The sequence below is a fragment of the Schistocerca gregaria genome, chromosome 1 (assembly GCF_023897955.1).
Source record: "Schistocerca gregaria isolate iqSchGreg1 chromosome 1, iqSchGreg1.2, whole genome shotgun sequence".
Lineage (NCBI taxonomy): Eukaryota > Metazoa > Arthropoda > Insecta > Orthoptera > Acrididae > Schistocerca > Schistocerca gregaria.
In genome coordinates this window covers 110961811-110986995 of record NC_064920.1, presented here as the reverse complement: position 1 = coordinate 110986995, position 25185 = coordinate 110961811, and the positions used below count along the sequence as shown (strand labels likewise).

The following is a 25185-nucleotide window of genomic DNA, read 5'->3' as shown; positions in this document are numbered from 1 at the left end:
AATTTTTTATTTGTTTATGCTGAATACTTAGTCAAACTTACAAGTTTGTAAATGTTTGATTCTTTATTGTAAATCAAGATAACTTGAAATTATAACAATACAAAAATAATTCATATCTGTTATTTGTCTATAAGAGGGCGAGTGCAAGGCAAATTAGATAATTGTTTGTGGTCATTGATTGGCCAGGATAGCAAGGCAGTGAAAAAGTTGTAGTTGACCAAATAGAATGAGAAGATGTAAGCACCTGAAGATGCATTTTCACTTATATATACCGGTAGCAGTGAATCAAGCACTTTTATATGTATATGCAGCATTCAGAAGCACCTCATCACTCTCGACTTTGTAATTGTTGTAATTTTTATGATAATGTGAATGGTTATTGAGTAATGAGTGTTTTTATTGTTATTCACAAATAAATTTTGGCAATTTCACTCTGCATATACATGTCTAAAGTGTATTGAATTTTATCCACTGATGTTCCATACCTCCATTTCTAGAAATCCATGTTTGATGCTGACTGCTCAGATAATTTGTTTCCTGTTATATTTCCTAAGCAATATTTTGCTATCTTTGTTAATATTTCTTTTTAACACCTATAGTCACGGAGGATGGTCAAATATAAACAACTGCTCTATTCAATCTCCTTGTAGTGATTATGGAACACTTTGGCACTAATGAAGCATACTGATCTCTCACACATGTACTGCTACCAAAGAACAATTTACACTATCAGATCAAAAGTATATGGAAACTCTTATATAATGCAGCACTGATAACTAGATGTCACAAGAGGTGAACCTGCCAGTGCAAACAGAAGCTTGGGAGTATTGTTTTGTCAGTAGAAAAGCAGTAACAGTAGAATGGGTCAGTCAGGAGAGGTAAGTGTTTTCGATTGTGAACTAATCAGTGGATGTCACCTGAGTAATAAATCCATCAGGGACACATCAACTCTTCTAAAGGTAACCAATTTGACTGTTGATGGTTTTATTGTGAAGTGGAAACACAAAGGAACAACCAAACCTAAACCAAAAGCAAGCAGACCTCATGTACTGATGAACAGAGGCCATCACACATTGCAGAGGATGGTTGCAACAAAATTACGTAAAATTGGTACTAGGAATCACCTGTGAGTTCAAAAGTGCTACAAGCAATCTAGCTAGCATGATGAATGTGCATAGGGAGTTTGAAAAGAATGAGATACATTGGTTGAGCAGTTCCTCATAAGCCAGACATTGTTTTACTCGTGGCTAAGCAACGCTTGAGACGGTATGTGGATGACTGGAAATGAGTGATTTAGAGTGGTGAATCACACTATTCCCTGGCAATTTGGTGCGAAAGTTCAGGTTCAGCAAATTCCTGGAGAGCACTTAGCACTACCTGCCATCATGTGTAGTGCTAACAGAAGAAATGGGGGAGGTGGTGTACAGTATGGGGGTATTTTCCATGGCTAGAATGTGGTCCCCCCAAGCGCAGAAGGATATGAAACATTTTACACTGTTGTGTACTGTGGACAGTAGAGTAACAATTCAGAGAAAATAACAATGCACCCATCACAAAGGGAAATCTGTGTGGCAATACTTTGTGGAAACAGACAGGCTAACCCAGAGCCCCAATTGGAATCCAATGAAACACCACTGGGATGAGATGGAAGACAGAATATGCTCCAGATCCCAGAATTCAACATCACTATCTTCTCTGGCATTGGCTCTTCAAGAAGAATAGGTTGCCACTCTGCCACGGACATTCTGACACCTCACTGGAAGTGCCGCCAGCACGGTTCAAGCCGCAAAGGATGAACACACCCCATACTAATGTCCACTAATAGGTCGCTGGAGACTTTTGATCAGATAGTGCACAACATTTATCATTTCTGTACAGTTGTTTATGCATAAAATTAAAATGGCCATTCAGAGGACACCCCCCAATACAGGCACCCGACACATAGCTCTGTAATTCAAATAATTTGTAAGTTATATAAAGCTCTGAATAAAGTGCCACATAATATTCACACACTTTCTTCATGATGCTGCAATGTTCCCGAAAAATGTTTTACTAACCTTTCAATGTTTCTCTGAATTGTTGATGATGCCACCCAATCTAGTGTGTTAGGCTGGTGTTACACTATCAAATTTCTTTGTCAAAGATTTGATCAAAGATATGATCAAATATTTGTCAAATTTATTTGACAAAGATCTTTGATGTGGCAATAAAAAGGGGTATTACACTGTCATCATATTTTTCATCAAAGTTCAAGATGGTTGACAACAACAACTTGTTATTAACCACAGCAGTTGCATGTAGCACAATTGCACAGTATGCACATGTGGAAGAGAAGCAGGGGGAAAAAAGGAAACATACCTGGGTGAAGCCATGTGTTTTATGATGAGACAAAAAAAGCATTCAACAAACCTTGTTACGTTAGCTGGAGGACGGCCAGTCGTACATAAATTACTTAAGAAAGGATGAGCATACATTTCAGTATTTGCTCAGTGAAGTGTATCCTCATATCACAAAGTACAATACTCACTTAAGAACTGCTATATGTGCAGAAGACAGGCTCACTGTAATACTCTGATTCCTTGCTACAGGAGAGAGTTAGGTTGGGTTAGATTAGGTTAGGTCTCCAATCTTCTTAATCTATTTTTTTATTCAGAGTGCCTCACATTGTAAAGCGCCTCATCAGCTTCATACATCTCTATTAATTTTGTAACTGACGGTACACACCAATTGTATTTACTGACCATGTTCATAAACACACTACAGATGACATAACGCTGCAGCGATGCCTGCGCTCCACATGGTATTATGTCACATTGCAATGAACAGATGACAAGCAAATTTTATGATCAAATCTAGTGAGGCCCTAGATCTGATCAAATTTATTTGAGAACAGACTAGATTTGACAAAGTGCCCTATTACACCATCAAACCTCTTTGACATAAATATTTGACATATCAAGTTTGACAAGGAAATTTGATAGTTTAATACCGGCCTTAGGAGCATTGAAAAATAAGAAATTATAGCCAAAAGAAGTGTGTTTGAGTGACTTTATTTACAACTGTGATCAATGATACATATTTCACAACCAACTGTCAGAGCTATTTGTGGATGCCTGAAACTGAGAAAACATTACCTGTGGGTCGGTAACGGGACTTATACTATTAATGTTTTTGCTGTGACATTAATTTCTCCACCTTCGCACCTACCAGCTTTCTGTATATCAGTGCACACTTTTAACGACTCAGAAAGGTTTCTGTACTCAAACCAATGTCGTATTTAATTACAAAGTACGTAGGAAAGTTAATCCAACAGCAATAGAGAGTTTTCAAAACTTGTCAAGGAACAAGAGTGGCAAGATGTTTATAGTGCCGATAATATAGATGATAAATACAATGCTTTTCATAACACATTTCTCATGATCTTTGAGAGTTGCTTTCCATTAGAACAAAGCGGGAATTATATCAAAATGTTAGAAGTAGTCACAATCAAGCTACAGTAGCCCATTACAAACAGTATTGTAAGGTGCTTAAAATGTTATTAGCAAGGCAAAAAGTATGTGGTATGCAAATAGAATAGCTAATCCACAGGATAAAATTAAAGCCATATGGTCAGTTGTGAAGGAAGTGTCTGGTCAGCAGCACAAGGCTGACGATATAAAGTCAGTTTGCAGTAATAATATTTCTGTTACTGATAAATCAGATATATGTACAGTATTTAACAACCATTTTCTGAGCGTTGCTGGTGAATTAGATAAAAATTTAGTATTTACAGGAAATCATATAAATTTCTTAGCAAATGCCTTTCCGAGATTGACGTCTGAAATACTCCTATGTGATACAGACAAGAGGAAGATTGAGACAATAATCAAATCACTGAAGACTAAGGACTCTCATCGTTATGATGGAGTGTCTAGTAGAATATTATAGTACTGTGCTGCACATGTTAGCCCTGTATTTAGCCATATTTGTAATTTTTCCTTTAGGAATGGTCAGTTTCGTGAGCGATTAAAGTACTCAGTAGTAAAGCCGCTTTATAAAAAGGGAGAAAGGCATAATGTAGATAATTTTAAACCTATTTCTATGCCATCAGTGTTTGCAAAAGTTATTGAAAAGGCTGTGTATATAAGGTTAATTGATCATTTTATATCACACGATTTGCTATCAAATGTACAGTTCAGCTTTAGAAGTCGTTTGACAACTGAGAACGCTATATTCTCTTTTCTCTGTGAGGTACTGGATGGGCTAAACAAAAAGTTTCGAACGCTTGGAGTATTTTTTGATTTAACAAAGGCATTTGACTGTGTTGATTACACGATATTGCTCCAGAAGTTGGACCTTTACGGAATAAGGGGAGTAGCACACAATTGGTTCAGCTCTTACTTTAGCAACAGGCAGCAAAAGGTCATTATTCACAATGTTGATAACGGTTGTGATGTGGGATCTGAGTCGGGTACTGTCAAGTGGGGGGTGCCCCAGGGATCAGTGTTGGGGCCACTCCTGTTCCTTACTTATATAACTGATATGCCCTCTAGTATTATGGGTAACTCTAAAATATTTCTGTTTGCTGATGACACTAGCTTGGTAGTAAAGGATGTTGTGTTCAACATTGACTCGGTTTCAAGTAGAGCAGCACATGACCTCAGTTCATGGCTTGTAGAAAATAAACTAACATTAAATCACAGTAAGACTCAGTTTTTACAGTTCCTAACACACAATTCAACAAAACCTGACGTTTTAATCTCACAGGACGGGCATATGATTAGTGAAACTGAACACTTAAAATTCCTAGGTGTTCAGATAGATAGTAAGCTGGAGTGGAAAGCCCACGTTCAGGATCTTGTTCAAAGACTTAATACTGCCATTTTCACTATTCGAACGGTATAGAAAGTGAGTGATATTTCTACACGTAAATTAGTCTACTTTGCTTATTTTCATTCACTTAGGTCGTATGGTGTTATGCTTTGGGGTAACTCTTCCCATTCTATAAGGATATTTTTGGCTCAGAAATGGGCGGTTCGGGCAATAAGTGGTGCAAGTTCACGAACCTCTTGTCGACCTCTTTTCACGAGTCTGGGTATTTTGACATTGGCCTCTCAATATGTAAATCCTTAATGTCGTTTCTTGTTAGCAATATTAGTTTATTTCCAACAATAAGCAGCTTTCACTCGGTTAATACTCGGCAGAAGTCAAACCTCCATTTGGATCGGACTTCCTTAACTCTTGTGCAAAAAGGTGTGCAGTAAAACTGCTGCATCCATTTTCAATAAGCTGCCACTCGAATTCAAAAATCTTAGCAGTAATCCACGTGCTTTCAAATTGAAACTGAAGAGTTTCCTCATGGGTCACTCCTTCTATTCTGTCGAGGAGTTCCTTGAAAAATTAAGATGATTCACATTGTATTGCTGATGTCACTTGTTTAAACTTACGGACTGATTTTCTTTCAGGTTCATGAACATTTGTTTTTATCTGTTATTACTTTTTATGTTGTAAGTTCATGTACTGACACATTCCATGACCTTTGAGATTTTCTCCTCAATTTGGTCCTACGGAACTTGACATTTAAATAAATAAATAGATAAACAGCAGTTGGCTGTTCATGTGCCTGCGTAACAACTATCAATCCCTACTGGTGTTGTTAGTACTGGTGATGATGATGATGATGATGATGATGATGATGATGAACAGCATCTTTCACAAACGTAGTGTATACTCAATACTTTGTTCCCTGTAGTCACATAGCTGTGAGGTGGGTGTGTGGAAGAAATGTTCAAGATTTTTGTGAATGACAGCAATAGTGTTACTCATGCAAGTCCCACAATGTCTCATAAGACTGTTAGGAGTCAAGAGAGTAGCAGTGTTTGAAAATGTTGATTCAACTGACTGGTCTGTTAATACCTGGAAAAATCACATAGAGCTCTCATTCCAAAAAATGAATATATCATTGTTTTAATGGAAAATTTCTCACCTGAGTGTATTATATCCATTATTACAGATGGTCTAACCTTCTCTAGATCTTTCAAGAAAGTTCTGGCATAGCCACGATATGCATTTGGTGAATACACACATTCAGTGGAGAAATAATGTAATCGTTTGAAATACGCATACATCACAATTTCTTTTTCATATGCGTATTTCAAAGGTTTGCAGCGAGGAATTGCGTCTTCATTTGCCTGGAACATGTGAAACGTATATATGATATATGTTGTTTAATTACAGGACACTATGTTTGAACAACTGCTGAGAAGAACTATACAGTTATAAGAAGCTTACCGTAATGATTGCAGTGCATCTCTGGAGCCGTGCAATGTCTCCTCGTAGAATATTCATAAGTACTGTTTCTGCAATGTCATCCGCATTATGCCCCGTAGCAACACAGTCAACGCCAAGCATTGCTGCTCCTCTGTCTAGTGCCTGGCGCCTGAAGACACCACAGAACGTGCAATTATTTTTCTTTCCTATCTGTAAAACGTCAGCAAAAAAACAAAGAAATACAGGTTATTGAGCTGTTACACTATTTAAACAGATTTTACAATTATGGTTTTCCACTGGTTTGTTATCCATGTAATCAGCCTTAATCACTTGCAGATATGAATCATTTAGATACTATTTATCAGTGATGGGTTAGATTTATTTGTTTCACATTTTCATGAACATGTGATAATACTTCTGACAGATTAAAAACAGATATGAACAAACTACGAAAAATGAAAGTTTCTCTATGCTGTGGAGGATGTGCTTCAGTGGTTCTTTCAGTTTCCTGAAAGTGTGCACCACACACACACTTGAATCCCTATCTTTGCTTTTTGTAGGTAAATCCTTGCACAACTGACAGCCCATCTCAGTACTTGAGCATATCACATCCATCTTCCGAAGTCTCTTGTGGACACCGTCTAGGATGAAAGCACAATAGTATTCTTGAGAAATGTGTGATGTTCCCATTTGTCTCTCAAGCTTATAAACTGAACAGTGGGAAGTTATTGCAGTTTCAGAGCTGTGGACACCAATGTGCATGTACATAAAATATTTGGTGTAGGGCAACTTCATCTAGCACTTCCATTGCTTTACAATCCTTTCTCCTAGAAGTTTAGTTTCCTGTATCTTACTGAAGCCTTTCACGGAACTTAGAACAGCATGAGAAAGGTGCTGGCAAATTACAGCTCTGAGTCAGGCTGCAAGACATGTAGTGATGGCTCAATTGGTAACATTTTACAAGTGAAAGAAGCGTCTGGATCACATTGCTTTAATCTGTTACATACATATCTCATCTCAAATCGTTGTATCATCATCAGGCATGGATGAACTGTCTGGCCACTTGCTACATAAATTATATTGGTTTGTGACAAATTTATCTTCTGTACAATACAGGATGACCTATGCGGAATGGACATTTTTAGACTGGATAGTACACTCCTGTCGGTGGTGGGATATGAAACGTAGCAAAGTGAAATAAATCCAATGGCTACAATTTAACTACATAGGCAACTATTTTTTTCTCATGATATACTGATAGTAACTACAACATATTTACCCCAAATACGCAAATTTTTATTTCGGTGATATTTCATTAAAATTTCCTATTCAGCGGCTTCTTGCTACAATGTTGATTTTGATAGCATACTGATTCACCAGACAACATTTTTTTTAAAGAGAAATCTGCAATTTACTAGATCCCTGTTACTCATTTGATAGCAGGCTGAATGAACCTGGGGCTGACCTGGAGGGGCTGGAGCTTGGTGCTCTACCTGGTGGACCACCACAGTCATCAAAAGTAAATGAATCAATTTATCAAGTAATGAATACCAAAAATCTAAACCTAAACCAACCTGTTTCACTATGGCATCCATGCTCCAACCATACAATTCTTCATATGACAAAATTTTCAGAGGCATCTCATATTCATCTCTGTTCCTCTTCACTGTTTCCAAACTATCATCACGATAACCTAAGGCAACAAATTAATTGTTAATTAAAAATTTGTTAAATGCAACACAGCCCAAACTTATCACATTTTTTTGTAGTACATCATCATTCCCACCTAGTTCTTAATTTAAATGAATACTTTATCAAGTATTACTCGCCAGTTTTCATTATTTTTAAGTGCGCAAACAGATATGAACACATCACTCTCAAAAATGTATAACAAAATCAAAAACATACATAGGTCTGCATGTATTGCAGATTGAGTAATGTGACTAACTGATGAGAGAGATTTGGGATTTTGTTCCTAGCCCAAACACTGACTTTTTTTAAAATGAGAATGTGAAAACTCTCAGATGTGAAAAGAGGCACAAAAATCTAAAGAGGAAGGACATGTATTAGGTTTTGAGCCACACTACATTTATCTATTTACCAAAGCTTCCTTTGCATGGTTTCTGTTCTACAGGAGTAAATTCAGTGATTTCTTTAACATGATTATGAAAGTGGGAGAAGATTGAGAACAGCTGAAATTCTAGTGTCTCACCTGTTAAGTAAATAAAATAAGCAGTTTTAAGCTGAAAGTCTGGCACCAGCAGACAAAATGTGACTACTTAAACACCCAAGTGGTCAGATTTTGGAGATTTACTGGTAGACACTGGAGCTCAACAACACTTTGTATATGCCAAAGTGAGGCAAAGAAGTAAAATGAATGAATTATACTAAAAGCACAAACGTACACACTTTCCTGAAATGTAATAAATCAGAATGAGGTGGAAGTACCATCAGAAAATTACAGATTAAAAACCTGGACGTTAAAATGTGGGTACTCACATCATAAAACAAAGATAAAAGAAATATATTGTTATGTCTTAGATTCTTCACACCACTGCGTAGGCTATTAAATGTTTATGGCTGAATACCCAACTCCTTTCTGTGTAATACCAACTATTAAGATGGATAGTATTATTGTTACTGTGGTAGGTATTATGGAATATGAGTGATGATTGTCATATAACACCAATATTTTCAACTCTTGCTACATTCAAAATGCACGACTCTTGCCTTTGGTTTCTGAACTGCTTTGGTTACACTCTATAACATTGCTGTTTTCAGCTAGATTTTCTTTATTCATTCTTGTTAGTCATCTTTTCCTCTTGGTTACCTCCTTCTTGGCAGTCCCCTCCTGGAGACCTGAAGGGACACTAATCTGGAATCTTTTGCCAATGGAGATATCTCATGGTATCTTTTTAATAACAGGCCACATGTCTTATGGATACACATTAAGTGTCTTTAATGCAGTGGTTCCATCGCTTCCCGGATCCTCATGTTGTTGATCATATTAACTCACAATGAACACAACAGTTTCTGTGCTGGAGCATAGAGTTTTTACTGAACTGTTAACAATAACAAGTTAGCAAGTATCCAAACAAATCATCACTTACCTGTAATTCCTTCATCTACTGATAGCAAGACCAAATTCAGCCCATAGTTATGTCGTTCATTAAGGATCTTGAGAATATATGCAAGTACTGTTGAGTCTTTGCCACCTGAGGCTGCCACCGCTACTAACTGTCCAGGTTTGAAGAGGTGGCCATTGATAATAGTGTTGTGAACTTCTGTCTCAAACGCCCAAAAGAAACAATCTTTGCAGAGGGCATCACCTGTTTTTGGCCTCTACAAAAAGAAAACAAATTATTGGTATTTCTGGTGATAAAGGCTGAGAAGTGAGGAAGAGCCTTCTGACCATAAAAAAGGAAACATATGCATAAATAATATGACAAATTCATTATAAACAGATATCAACAAGTTACTAACCAGTTACATGGTCCACTCATCATCACCATCATCTAAACCATCAACACTGATATTGCTGTTGGCAGCATTTTCCAAAAATAAATGTGAAAGTAATGTATATACCATGAAGTAAACTTGCTAAACATTCACTGTTGACACAATCAGTAAGTTAAGGTATTAACTTATGCTTATATTAACTCATTGACATCTTACTGTATAATTCAAATTAATGATGATGTAAATAAAATAGAAAGAAGCTTCCACATGGGAAAAATATATTAAAAACAAAGATTCCAAGACTTACCAAGTGGGAAAGCGCCGGCAGACAGGCACATGAACAAAACACACAAACACACACACAGAGTTACTAGCTTTCGCAACCGATGGTTGCTTCTTCAGGAAGGAGAGGGAAAGACGAAAGGATGTGGGTTTTAAGGGAGAGGGTAAGGAGTCATTCCAATCCCGGGAGCGGAAAGACTTCCCTTAGGGAAAAAAAGGACAGGTGTACACTCGCACACACACACACACACACACACACACACACACACACACACACACACACACACACACACACACACACACACACACACATATCCATCCGCAGTATGTGCGGATGGATATGTGTGTGTGTGTGTGTGTGTGTGTGTGTGTGTGTGTGTGTGTGTGTGTGTGTGTGTGTGTGTGTGTGTGTGCGCGCGAGTGTACACCTGTCCTTTTTTTCCCTAAGGGAAGTCTTTCCGCTCCCGGGATTGGAATGACTCCTTACCCTCTCCCTTAAAACCCACATCCTTTCGTCTTTCCCTCTCCTTCCTGAAGAAGCAACCATCGGTTGCGAAAGCTAGTAACTCTGTGTGTGTGTTTGTGTGTTTTGTTCATGTGCCTGTCTGCCGGCGCTTTCCCACTTGGTAAGTCTTGGAATCTTTGTTTTTAATATATTTACTGTATAATTCATTAGACCCAGTTGGATTCTCTCTTCAGTGGCCCGAAAATTCAGTGCTACACTAAGCTCAGCCAGTGAACTGTCATAAAAATGAAGTGAAAATTTGGGAAGATATGGCTAATTTCCTATCCCATTCTTTACAAATGAGATTGTGCTTCATTACAAGTGAGCACACAGTTGTTATTTATTTATTTATTGTACAGAAAAATGACAGAAAATTATGATGTGTAAAACAGAAAAATAAGATATAAAACTAGCATAAAAACTATCAACAAACTCATAAAATTATAGCAAGTGAACTTTTAGAAATAACATTAATTTCATTGTTGCATCATAGCCCTATGTCCACGGTGCTTAACGACACAATAATCTTTGGAGGAGTCTTCATGAAGTTGTTCCAGTCTCCTCAAAATCTTCTTACAGGGCATTCACAAATAATGTGACCTATGTTTGCTCCCATATGCCACTATCACATTCAGGGTTGTGTAGAATTTCCCACTTATAAAGAAACGGATTTTCATTCTGCACACCTGGTTCTGCTGTGGTTAAAGCAATTCCAGATTTTTCTTGGCAGCTACATGCCTGCAGGTGGTACTGTTGGGTCAATCTGACTTGCTGCACTTTGTCCAGAAAACTGTGTCCAATTAGATCTCCAGCACTCTTCTGACTGCCAAAAAACAGGGCTGGTGGAAATGGTTGAGATCTCTGAGATAGCAATGACATGAGGATTTTCCACTATGACAATTTCATGACTGTACAGTGAATATCAGGAATCCGGTAAAACAGCAAATCTCTGACATCGCTGCTGTCAGAAAAATATCATGCAACAACAAGGATCAACGATGACTGATGAGAATCGTTCAACATGACAGACATTTTACCCTTTTAAAAATTTCTGCAGACTTCAATGCTGGGCCATCAACAAGTGTCAGCATGCGAAACATTCAATGAAATATCATTAATATGGGCTATCAGAACCAAAGGCCTACTCGTGTACCATTAATGACTGCACGACACAAAGCTTTATATCTCGCGTAGGCCTGTCAACACCAGCATTGGACTGTTGATGACTGGCAACATGTTGGCTGGGCAGAGGAGTCTCATTTCAAATTGTATTGAGCAAATGGACATGTACAGGTATAGAGACAACCTCATGAATTGATGGACCATGCATGTCAGCAGGGGACTGTTCAAGCCACTGGAGGGTCTATAACGGTGTAGGGCATGTGCGGTTTGGAGTGGTATGGGACACCTAATACATCTAGATATGACTCTGACATGTGACATGTACGTAAGCATCCTGTCTGATCACCTGCATCCATTCACGTCCATTTTGCATTCCGACGGGCAATTCCAGCAGGACAATGTGACGCCCCACACTTCCAAAATTGCTACAGAGTGGCTGCAGGAACAATCTTCTGAGTTTAAACACTTCTGCCATTCAGCAAACTCCCCAGACATTAACATTATAGAGCATATCTGGGTTGCCCTGCAACATGCTGTTTAGAGGAGATCTCCACCCCGTCATACTCTTACAGATTTATGGACAGCCCTGGAGGATTCATGGTGTCAGTTCCCTTCAGCACCACTTCAGACATTAGTCGAGTCCATGCCACATCATGTTGTGGCACTTCTGTGTGCTCTTGGGAGCCCTACACTATATCAGGCAGGTGTACCAGATTCTTTGGCTCTTCATTGTATAATGAAGTGCTGACTGAAAGAAGCCACATAAATATTCAGTCAAATCTTGATAAGATTTCAAAATGGTGCAAAGACTGGCAACTTACTGTAAATGCTCACATATGTAAAATTGTCAACTTCACAAATCGAAGAAACACAGAATCCTACGAGTATAACACCAATGAGTCACAGTTGGAATCACCCAATTCATACAAATACCTGGATGTAATATTTTAAAGGGATGTGAAATGGAATGATCACATAGGCTCAATAACAAGTAAAGCAGGTGGTAGACAGGTTTATTGGTAGAATATGGGGAAATGCAATTTGTCTACAAAGGAGATTGCTTGCAAATCCATTGTGTGACCCATCCTAGAATGTTGCACAACTATGTGGGACCCATACCAAATAGGACTAATAGGGGATACTGAAGATATACAGAGAAGGGCAGCATGAATGGTCATAAGTTTGTTTGACCTATGGGAGAGTGCAACAGGGATACTGAAGAAACTGGATTGGCAGACTCTTGAAGATAGCCACAAAGAATTCCAAGAAAGCCTAAGTTTCAAGAACTAGGTTTAAATGATGACTCTAGGAATGTACTACAATACCTATGTACTGCTCACATAGGAATCGTGAGGACAAGATTAGATTAATTATAGCATGCATAAGGGCATTTAAACAAACATTCTTTCCATGCCCCACACGTGAATTGAATGGAAAGAAACCCTAGTAACTGGCACAGGGGGATGTACACCTTGCCTTGTACTTCAAAGTCTATGTATGTTAAACCTAACTCTACCTTCACCGAAAGATATTGTCTGTGTATCTTCGAATTCCTAACTTGTTTTTTTCATTGTGTTGTGGTACAAACAAAGTGCAATGCCATAAAGGTTTAGTAAAATTTGGAAGCCACAGCCAACAAAATGAAATTAATAATGTTATTTGATTACAACTACTATAAGATACACACCTGAGCACATATCTGGTGTCAAGCAACAGTACACACACGAGGTCCACAATAAGTGACATTTTACACTTTACAGTTTTTTGACAGCATTAAGTGATTGAACTTCAAAACACGTTTTTCAGTTGCAGATATGTTACGGAGCTATCTAATGTGGTGACAATTTGGAAGAGTAAGGTAGGCCCTATTGCCATCAGCACTTGGAATGCAGTTACACTAGTGCTACTTTAGGTGCAAATTGGAACAGTGTAGTAGTCAGTCAACGATTTCATCAAAAGTGGATGATGTGAAGTCACCTAAGATGAAAAAGTAAAGGGGAGCTGAGAAACCAATGCAGACAATATGTTCTAAGGCATTCGACCATTGGGAGGGGGATAAGCATTACAGATGGTAAAATCCTGAATTTGCCTTACCCTAATAGCCACATTGTCCAAAACTGTATAAGGGGCAAAAGTTTGCTGTATATAGAGTCCAACACCCAACAGCATGTCATAATCGGCATGATTCTTAAAACATCCCTGATAGCTACGAAGGGCAGGGGTTCGTGTTGCTGGAAACCAAGTTTCCTGAACGGCAATGCAGAGAGCAGGGGAGGAACTTAAGAGATGTTGCACGTAAGACAGATGGTGGAAAAAATTGCTACAATTCCACTGGGGAATCTTGCTGTCAGTATACTGTGAGGGCGTGAAGGCCAAGGAGGCAGGTCATGTCCCAGAGTTCCCTGCTGCCACCAGTTGAGAGGTGATGTGATCAACACACATAGGATCTGAGAAATGTGTGATGTGATCTGGAGCCTTAGGGACCACCGGGATTCTTGCTATGGTCACAGAATCAGGACATGTGAGATCTGGCAGTGTTGGAGCCACAGGAATTTCCTTCATCTTGGAATACTTATTTTTGCATTAATTATCCTTAGTGAGTTTGAATAACTTCCCTGAATGTAATCCAAGGACTGAAGAAGAACATGAAGCACTATGACCAGCAGCCTGTGGTTCCTACAATCACTGGCTGGTATCCAGTTATACAGCTACAGAAACCATGGAGGGGAGGTGTCTCGAGGCAATCCTTCTGGGTATGAGAAGCCAGATGAGGGTGATGTGTCTCTGGCTGGAGGTTGGGGATCGGTGTCCCCAGTGGGTGGGGAGTCATTACTCCCAAAGTGGGTGTGAGTGAAGGAGCAGGGGGAGAGCCCCCATCCATCACAGGAAGGGAGGGGCGAGGGGAGACAGACATGGTCAGCAGCCCTGTGACTTAACTGTAGTGTGCAGGGGTGCATACTGGGGGAGAGTACCAGCAGCAGCTCATGCATGCAGTATGTAGACACTCATACTTTTTCTTGACCTCTTGGTATGTCAGACTGTCAAAAGTCTTATGTTCCTATATTCTCTCTCTCTCTACTGAGCATGGAGAATGGTGCTGTTTACAGTTGACATAGGTGGGAGGAGCACAAGGAATGTTCGTGTGGAATGATCATCCACAGTCTCCACAGAATCTGGGTTGGCATTGCAACACGAAAACATGTGGCCAAACTCCATACAATTGGCATTGGGGTGGGGGGGGGGGGGGGGGCAGTTTCACATCACGTAAGTATGCCACCAATGAACTGCCCTCAAAGCCCAAGATAAAGGTCTCGGTAACAACCATTTTGTCCTTTGGCCCCCTGTGGACCTGATGGACAAAGAGTACACCTTGTCGCTCCACATTGGCGCATAGTTCATTGTCAGACTGCAAGAGGAGGTCACAACCGAAAATGATGCCTTAAATTATGTTTAGACTATTATGGGAAGTGACAGTCACCAGAATGTTACCCATTTGTCACAAGCAAGCAATACCCATGACTGGGCAGGGGATGCTGTTTTAACCAAAACTGATCCACTCTTTATTTTGGAGATTACTGTGGCTTCCCCAAACCTATCCTCTATAGTCTTGACAAGAATAAAGGCTTTGTGGTCAAAAAAGAATCACCATCTGTCCTTGTACAAACCTGGTATTAGGGGGTGTATTTCTCTGCTTGTTGCTTTGTCCTATGTTCCTCCCAAGGCATATCCAAGGAAGGAAACATTTTGGTGTCGTATATCTCTGCACTGAACAAATTATTTCCTTCTGAAGAGACTGCTGGAGCTGTGTGATCATCTTCATCCACTTCATATGTAGGTCATCCACCCATAGTGCCACCCACTCTAAACGGAAGTTCTCCCCATGGGCACTACCCAGCCTCAGAAACCTGGCCAGTAAGCTGTTGCTTGGAGCCCCATACCCCAGACATGATTGGCACAGTGTGATCCCCATGTGGTCACGAGGCCACCACCATGCAGGTACTTGATGACCCCCTGTAACAAGATGGCTATCACATTGGGTTATGGGCATATTGCCTTATTGGAAAGGAAGGGTGCTAAGGAGGAAAGACACAAAGGTGAAACAGACATCACACAGGGTGACCCTCCCTGCATGATGTGCAATTCTGAAAATTTTGGAACAGTGGTGGTAGGCCAAATCCAACAATGGGGACCACGTATTTACTAATGGAAATGTGTAGTGTGTCAGAAGTGAATTGGAAAATTAATGCCCTGTATCATGTATGAGGTCCAGTAGGGGACAGTACCACAAAGACCTCCGACGGAAAGGCAGAGGGGAAATGGGATAGTCTAAGTATAGGCTTGGAGGTAAGCACATACTCACAAGAGAGTTGTGAGCCCCTGGGGCATATGTTGATGTCAAAATAGTAGAATTAGACGTGTAGGATAAAATTTAGGTGTAGCAAACATAACTTCATATTTGTTTGTTACGCTGTCCCCAGTAATCACTGATTTGTCTAGATGTATTACCTTTACTATTTCCACAATGTGCTGCCACATCATGTGTGGCCAGTACAAAAGGAAGACCTATGACAGCAATATCCAAGAATATTGTAGGTTCCACATACTCTGAAACCATAGCCTTTCACTAATGTAGTATCTCTTGAATCTTCTTGAGCAGTAAAAGGAGGAGAGTAACTCCCTTTCTGTTTTGCAAAATGTATGCGTGGAAACAGGAAAGGACTCTGTATATAATCTTTGTGAATTAGTTGGGTAGTTTACCATTCCAATGATTTCGAGAGCACTAACCCTGTGTTTCATTTATCATAGCTTTCATTTTGAAACTTCGGATTCTTTTCTGGGTCGGCTAATGGATGCTCTGCCTACTAAGATACAGTAACATACATGTCAGTGGGCACTAGTTTGCAGTTAAGAACAGTCACACTGTCCATCTTGTATTAAAAAATCGTCTAAAACTCTCTTTTTTTCGCTTTTCATTTCAACTGTAACCTGATACGTATCAGAGTGCATGGTTTTCCATGTGATTGTTGAATGACAAAGATGGAGAAAAAGAAACCAAATTTATGGCAGTTCCTCATTACATTCCATAAACAGGCATCAGTCGCAAAGACAACGAATGCAAAACCCTGGGTTCGCTTATTAACATCCAAAAATTACACTGATCTCCAGCTAATCTTAGACAATTACGAAGATCCCAGGTCACTCAGAAGTCATCTCACAATGATTTTTCATCACAATACAAAGAAAATAAATAACTTTAAGTATAAACGCACAATAATACTTAGAGATATATGTATAACACGTGTGGTTCGCAGTGGCCTTGAGGGAACCATCGCCGAATTTGGCTGAAACGATTTCGTTAAACCACTGAAAACCTTAATCAGGATGATCCGACACAGCAAACTATTTCCTCCTGAATGTGAGGCAACGACCTAACAATTGCACTAACTCATTCGGCTGGTCCCTATAGTACAACGTTTTTTCATTTAAGAACGGTTAGTTCTACTCAAGTCTTCTGTTCTACGAGGCATTAACGCTACGCTAGATCTACAAAACCGAAAGATTCAAGCATTTATTCTAAGCATCGTGGCATATCACTTACCTTTAAAATTGCTCTTTTGCCGCATCCAGAAGAACAAGTAACAGGCATACCGAAGGTCTTCTGTTATTCTTGGTAGCCAATTAATGAACCATGTGTTTGCGTAAAGCTTCGAAGCACTGCTATTCAATCACGTCCAAAGCGATAGCATCGTACTGTAACCACCGCTCCGCCACCCAATCATGAAAACCAGCTCAATCAATGGTTAGCCTATGTAAAATGACTCAATACGGAATTTCAGACTTTGCATCACAAAAATATAAACACACGAATTGACAGCAGACTACAAAAAACACACGTAATAAATAAGGCAAAGATCTACTATAACGAAGGAGCGGAGCAAAAATAGTGAGATCACCTTTGGTTGGCAACGAGTCATGCGCACTGGCCGTCACGTCACGTAAAAATATTCTACACTGAATTTCAAATAGCGGCTTTCACAAGGGCCATCAACGGAGCGTAAGCCAAGTCAGAGTTTCTCGGGAAGCAAGTTATGACGGCGTCGTCGTCTCCTAACATCGGAAGTTAACCTATTTTCGCCGCGCGCACTCAGTTATAATAGTGGATAATGTGTTGATGGGTGTTCTTGAGGATACAGGGTACTTATAAATGGCGAAAATTAATTTTATATGACTTCACTAAATTCTATAGTCTTTTTTGATCACACTGATATACGCATTATAGGGTTTCAAATGGAAAATGACCAAATTTTAAAGATATCGTCATGTATGTCATCATTACAGGAACCACTATTATTTCGAAAAGAACTGTGAACTTTAAGTTTCCAGCGATTGTATTGTATATGTTGGTGACAGTACGGGTTTCTACTGTATGTAAATGATTAACTTTGCTAGTATTTACTTTTGTTTTACTGAAGTAGTTTGTTTACGTGTTACGGGATGTTTGTTGCCCAAGTGCTACATATATTTGTGGATGTACATATCCTTTAGTGTGCAATAAATACGAACTATTCCACACATCAAGAAATTCAATAAAAAGAAATTCTGTTATGGCCAATTCACAAACAAAGCAAGCCACGCTGTTGAAAGTAACATAAGTATTAGTTCTCCAGGGAAGAAACTCCCACAAGGTAGGCCTCCTTGTGATTCAACAGTGACGCTGTTTGTAATGGATTTGTTGTTGTTGATGTGGGAACCTTATCTTCTTTGAAAAAGGAAGTAACGAAATGTAAACAATGTGATTGTGTAGACTGTTTGGAAATAACTGAACAACAAAGTAGCAGGAAGGGCTTAGAGTCAAAATTAGTTGTTCTGTGTAGATCCTGCAATATATCAAACTCAAAAATGACTTCGGACATTATGCATAATTCATATGATGTGAATTTGATGTTAGCGTATGCAGTGCTTGCAATAGGAAAAGGAGAAACGGCTGCTCAAACGTTTTGTGGTTTGATGGATATTCCTCCTCCTCCCAATAGGTTGAGCAAGTAGGTAAAAATACTTTTAGGTGTTTGACGGTTGTATCTAAAGTATCTATGAAACGTGCAGTAGAAGAAACTGTAAATATTAGTGGAATCAGGGACATGGCAATGTTGCGGACATCTTTCCTTGAATGGTGTTTTACGTCTGCTTTTCTGGAGAAAGGAAAAGTTGTTGATGTTGAGTGCTTATCTAAGTACTGCTAGACCTGTCATGGTAACAGTGAAGGACATGTCGAACATCAGTGTTCTAAGAATTACGATGGTCACAGTGCAGGTTTTGAGTGTGATGGAGCTCTAAAAATATTTCAGAGGCCAGTGCCCGTTTATAAAGTTAGATATACGAAGTACCTAATCGATTGGAACTCTAAAGCTTTCAGTAAAATTAATGTGTTCAATGTTTGTGGTAATACCTCGGTAATAAAACTAGGGTGTTGTGGACATGTGCAAAAGAGAATGGGTGCTAGATTGAGGAATGAAAGGAAAGTTGTCTGTCTGGCCGAGGAAAATTGACAGAAACCGAAATAGACCTACTGCAGAGTTATAATGGACTGGCCATTAGACGACCTGCGTCGCTGAATGATGTTACACCAATGCAAAAAGCTGTATGGGGCACCTACTTCCATAAGTTGTCCACAGGATACCAGACCTCTTTGCAGACTTCGTTCTAAAGGAGTAGATTCTTGGTGTGGTTACCAAAAAGGAAAAGAAATATACCGTGATAAGCAATTTTTAGAGACCTGAGTGACCCTGTTATGCTTAGTAGACGTCTTCATGTAGACAGAATATGAATGAAAGTTTCAGTCACTGCATATCGGAAAGATTACCCACGAATGTTTTTGTAGGACTAAATACATTAAAAGTTCGTGTACTATATTCTGTGATATGTTTCAATGATTGAGTGATAGGAAGGTTGGAAGTTCTGAGAAATTTATGCATAGAATGTGGCTCTAATATGGAAGATCAACTGCTTGCCTGTGATAGACAATAGGTGCATGGAGCTGGAAGATTCGCTCTTCAAGTTACCAAAGAAGCAAGAAGCGTTAAAATGAATGCCAAGTGGAAGCTTGAAGATGAAGGAATGGTGCAGGATGAAGACTATGCTTCAGGACCATTCTGAGGAACAGTTTAATTGGCCTCATATCTTCATTAGCAATTTCCCACAATTTTTCAGAATTCAGGCACAAATATTTCTTATTTATAAACCATTGCTCTAATTTTTTTTTCTGTGACTTGCAGTAGTACATACTTAGGTAGTAGGCCTAAGCTTTATTGCAGAATCAACTAAATTATACAAAAATAACATTTTATTAGTAAAAAAATTATAAAAATATAAGATGTGATATATTTTATCCTTGTAATATATATTATTGGTGGAATTAAATAGGTCGAGTACCTTAGTCATCATGTCATGCGAATCTGGTAAAAATTTGGTCTCCTTCAAATGTATAACATTGGATTAAATGGAAGCATTTTGGAAAAGTGCGCCAATTTCATTGTATTTTTTTAATAACCCTAAGCAGGTCCAAAACTATTCAAAAAACTTCTAATTAGTTTAGAAAGTACGCTGCATTACCTGATGTCAACAAAAAATCTGTAAAACATATAGATTATAAACAGTGCCTGAAAGAGATAGGTGTTGATTTTTACATAATATTGAGCAAGTAAAGCACCCTGTATCCTTAAAGAGCCTGAACACGTTTAGTAATGACAATTCTAGTTTGTCAAACCTGCAGTATATTTAAGGGACTTAAACTATCGATGTCATTTACGAAAACAGTCAACTGATAATGCGATTTTACAAGGTTAAGATGTCAAACACTCAAAATAAAGCGTGTGCAGCAGTTACATTAGCTATAACTTGCAAGTAACAGAAAACGACAAAACGGATCTGAGAATGGTTAGAAAAAAAGATCGGCAGGTCACATGTTAATTTACTGACTGAAGTCAGAACCAAGGACCCGAAAGATTTCATAAATTATTTTATGATGAGCCCTGCATCATAAATCAAGTTATCATTTTTTATATTAGATAAAATAGAGGCAGTCGCAGCTGACAAGTGATTATATGAAGAGATTGCTGGCGACAGACAGTTCAGTAATATCAGCTAGCACATTAGCAAAAGTCTGTGGGAACCTGTGAAGTAGTTATATCTGACTGGCAAATGTATGTTAAGCCAATTACCGTAAAACAATTTTTTATGCTTTGTGATAATTTGGTGAAACTGACATGCATTTCGCAGATCTCGTGCTAGTCATTGCAGATATATGACATAGTTTTCAAAATGGGAGGGTTTTTCCGAACTGCTGTGTAATACTCCAATCTGTACTATATTTTCAAATTAGTCAGGTAGGCAGTGTTATAGGGACCCCTACGTTAACCAGCCTAAAGCAGTACATAAAATGATTATCCTTGCATAGGCCTATTAAAATTCCGTAGGGTGAAACTGAATCTGAGGGATAACATACACAACGACACATTCAAAAATTAACAGTGCACACAAACGTAACTTGACTGGCTCCTGAAACTCTGTCAGCATCTACACTCGACGTCACACATTCACACAATACTGAGAGAATCTTGAGTTCCATCAATACTGATCGTCAGTATTTCTAGTATTGACAATACGTCAATATGCGCGCTCAGACGATGAGTATGTTGGTAGTTTGGCAATATTATTGACTGTGTGAGGGCCCCTTTAATCTTTATTTTCTTCTGTTTACTTTGTTTCACCCTTTTTGGAATAATGAACCAATCGTTTCTTTGCATATTATTCCTTCTTTGTGTCCAATATTTCTTCATTTTATCTCACCTCCTTCTTATCTCCTCTACTGAGATGAGAGGTTTCGACTTTATTTTAAAATTGTCTTCAGTTCTAATCTGAGGTATTCTACAGAGTAATGATTTTTCTGTAATTTTTATTTCGTGTAGGTCTTTTTCAGTTTCCACGAACCAGTTAGGTTTCGTTATGCTGGTACAGAAGGAAGAAAAAATCTTTTAGTTAGTTTATTGGAGATCATTCTGAGATGCCCACAATTTTTTTTCTTTTTGCATAGGTATCTAGAGCCTTTTAGTTTTTTGAAGAAGGTATCATTCTTGATGTGTTCTATTTCACTCCCTGAAATGTTGTTCCTATGATTTTTCTTATTTTTTGTTTCTTTTAGTTCTAATTGTTCTATCTGGACTATGATTATTTTTTATATTTATTTAACCATTCATACATTGACAAATTTCTTTTTTATGGACATTGTCGTTACATGTAGTCATACCGATATGCGTTATTTATAATAGAGGTATACAAGACAATGGAAAATATAGGATATACATAAGAAATTATATATATCATTCGATTACATAAGGCAGAAAGAACCTGCTTCAACCAAGACAAATGAACTGTAAGACTCCTCCCATAATACACCTTAGTTTTAAATTGTGAGGAGTAAATTACGAACTACAATTTATTGTGTTGCTTACAAGCATAGTACATTCTCTTTGTCTGCTTCGTTTCTGGTCAACCTGGTTATTTATTTGTAATAATTTTATGTTACATGAACGTTTAAACTGAGTAAATCCCATTTTTAGTAGTTACTCTTTAAGACATGTTTTAAATTTGTAGAGTTCCTATATGTTTTTTTATCTCTTTTTGGCAGTTAATTATATATCTTGACTCATTGGTAAAACATACTGACTTGGGTCTTCGATTTATTCGTTCTATCTTTGTATAAGTAATTGCTGTATCTGGTTTGATGATCAAGTATGGAGCCATCTGTTGCATGTTGCTCAATGTTTTTCTGCGTAAAGTCTCCAGTTTGAAATATACACTTCTGGAAATTGAAATAAGAACACCGTGACTTCATTGTCCCAGGAAGGGGAAACTTTATTGACACATTCCTGGGGTCAGATACATCACATGATCAGACTGACAGAACCACAGGCCCATAGACACAGGCAACAGAGCATGCACAATGTCGGCACTAGTACAGTGTATATCCACCTTTCGCAGCAATGCAGGCTGCTATTCTCCCATGGAGACGATAGTAGAGATGCTGGATGTAGTCCTGTGGAACGGCTTGCCATGCCATTTCCACCTGGCGCCTCAGTTGGACCAGCGTTCGTGCTGGACGTGCAGACCGCGTGAGACAACGCTTCATCCAGTCCCGAACATGCTCAATGGGGGACAGATCCGGAGATCTTGCTGGCCAGGGTAGTTGACTTACACCTTCTAGAGCACGTTGGGTGGCACGGGATACATGCGGACTTGCATTGTCCTGTTGGAGCAGCAAGTTCTCTTGCCGGTCTAGGAATGGTAGAACGATGGGTTCGATGACGGTTTGGATGTACCGTGCACTATTCAGTGTCCCCTCGAGGATCACCAGAGGTGTACGGCCAGTGTAGGAGATCGCTCCCCACACCATGATGCCGGGTGTTGGCCCTGTGTGGCTCGGTCGTATGCAGTCCTGATTGTGGCGCTCACCTGCACGGCGCCAAACACGCATACGACCATTATTGACACCAAGGCAGAAGCGACTCTCATCGCTGTAGATGACACGTCTCCATTCGTCCCTCCATTCACGCCTGTCGCGACACCACTGGAGGCGGGCTGCACGATGTTGGGGCGTGAGCGGAAGACGGCCTAACGGTGTGCGGGACCGTAGCCCAGCGTCATGGAGACGGTTGCGAATGGTCCTCGCCGATACCCCAGGAGCAACAGTGTCCCTAATTTGCTGGGAAGTGGCGGTGCGGTCCCCTATGGCACTGCGTAGGATCCTACGGTCTTGGCGTGCATCCGTGCGTCGCTGCAGTCCGGTCCCAGGTCGACGGGCACGTGCACCTTCCGCCGACCACTGGCGACAACATCGATGTACTGTGGAGACCTCACGCCCCACGTGTTGAGCAATTCGGCGGTACGTCCACCCGGCCTCCCGCATGCCCACTATACGCCCTCGCTCAAAGTCCGTCAACTGCACATACGGTTCACGTCCATGCTGTCGCGGCATGTTACCAGTGTTAAAGACTGCGATGGAGCTCCGTATGCCACGGCAAACTGGCTGACACTGACGGCGGCGGTGCACAAATGCTGCGGAGCTAGCGCCATTCGACGGCCGACACCGCGGTTCCTGGTGTGTCCGCTGTGCCGTGCGTGTGATCATTGCTTGTACAGCCCTCTCACAGTGTCCGGAGCAAGTATGGTGTGTCTGACATACCGGTGTCAATGTGTTCTTTTTTCCATTTCCAGGAGTGTAGATAGAGGGGTCAAAATTGACACACATGCTTGGAATGACATGGGGTTTTATTACAACAACAACAAAAAGAAGTTCACAAAATGTCCGACAGATGGTGCTGGACAGCAAAACATCAGTAACTGCTACCGTGACGGCTGAGAGGTTTTCCAGGAGTGTATATACACTTGGAACTGTCAGAATACTAAATTTTTCGAATACTTCAATGTAGTGGGCCCTTTTATAACTCTTTTTCATTATTCCAATGGCTCATTTTTGCAGTTTTAACACACATCCCACAATCTAAGCATTTTCACCCTAGAATATTATGCCACATGTGATGATAGAACATATGTGTGCAGAGTATGTTGTTCTTAGACTTGAGGTATTACACACCATGCTTAATAATCATATGGTATGCTGTGCTAATTCCTTTTCCAAGTAGCCTGATATGTTCGTCATATTTTAATTGTTGATCAACATACATACTTGAAAATTTGGTGCTAGCTCTGGTCACCTTATAAATTTTAAGTTTCGTTATATTACGTTTCTTTATTTGTGTAGCACTCTATTTATTAGTCTTGTTTACATCAAGAGTTACTTTATCGTTATTTGACCTTTTGTGGACTGCCATAAGTGCCTTTTCAGCTTTTGCTTCTAATATTTTTAGCATCCTATCTGTAATTATTATATTACTATCATCTGTAATTAACATTATTTCTTCTTGAGTGACTCACGGTGGGAAGTCATTAATGTAAGTGAGAAATAGTATTGGGCCAAACACACTCCCTTGAGATATTACAGTGTTCAAATGTGTTTCACCACATAATTTAAGTCACACGAAATTTGGGAAACCTCTACTCACTGCACTCTGTCTACTAGGTAAGACATTTATTTACAACCCTTCTTATTCCTAGTGCTTCACGTTTTGCTAGAAATATTTCATTATCAGCTGTGTCGAATGCTTTACTGAGGTCGTGGGAAATGCCTGTCACTTGGGCTCCTTTATGTAGGACTTCTAAAATTACTTTTGTAAATTTAGTACTAGCAGCTCCTATTCCCTTTCCAGACCAGAAACCAAACTGTTCTTCCACAGGAGTTATTACTTATTTAAATAATCCACAAGTCTGTTTTTTATAATAGTGTCTATTACTGTTGAAAAAAATACAGTAATGAAGCTGGTCGGTAGTTCTCTATAGATATGCAATTTATGGGTAAGTTTTCTGTCACATAGAATGCATCTGGGTTGATCACTGTTGTGAAAGAGAGGTTTATTGTTCTGTGCCTCTTTTGTCGATTGGAAGGCCAGTTCCAA

The 25185-nt window shown here is 39.4% G+C and overlaps 1 protein-coding gene across 1 annotated transcript in view; it reads right to left on the bottom strand.

Moving 5' to 3' along the window:
• The window catches only part of LOC126334644 (cytoplasmic tRNA 2-thiolation protein 1), a 49212-nt gene extending 31253 nt beyond the window's left edge, over positions 1-17959 (bottom strand). Inside the window, exons 1-5 of the mRNA XM_049997090.1 lie at positions 17217-17959; positions 9360-9591; positions 7824-7942; positions 6271-6459; positions 5966-6170 (exon numbers count right to left, since the gene is read on the bottom strand). Of these exons, the coding sequence (XP_049853047.1) occupies positions 5966-6170; positions 6271-6459; positions 7824-7942; positions 9360-9591; positions 17217-17264 (793 nt within the window). The 5' untranslated portion in view covers positions 17265-17959. The remainder of the gene's footprint in view (positions 1-5965; positions 6171-6270; positions 6460-7823; positions 7943-9359; positions 9592-17216) is intronic.
• Positions 17960-25185: the final 7226 nt, after the last annotated feature.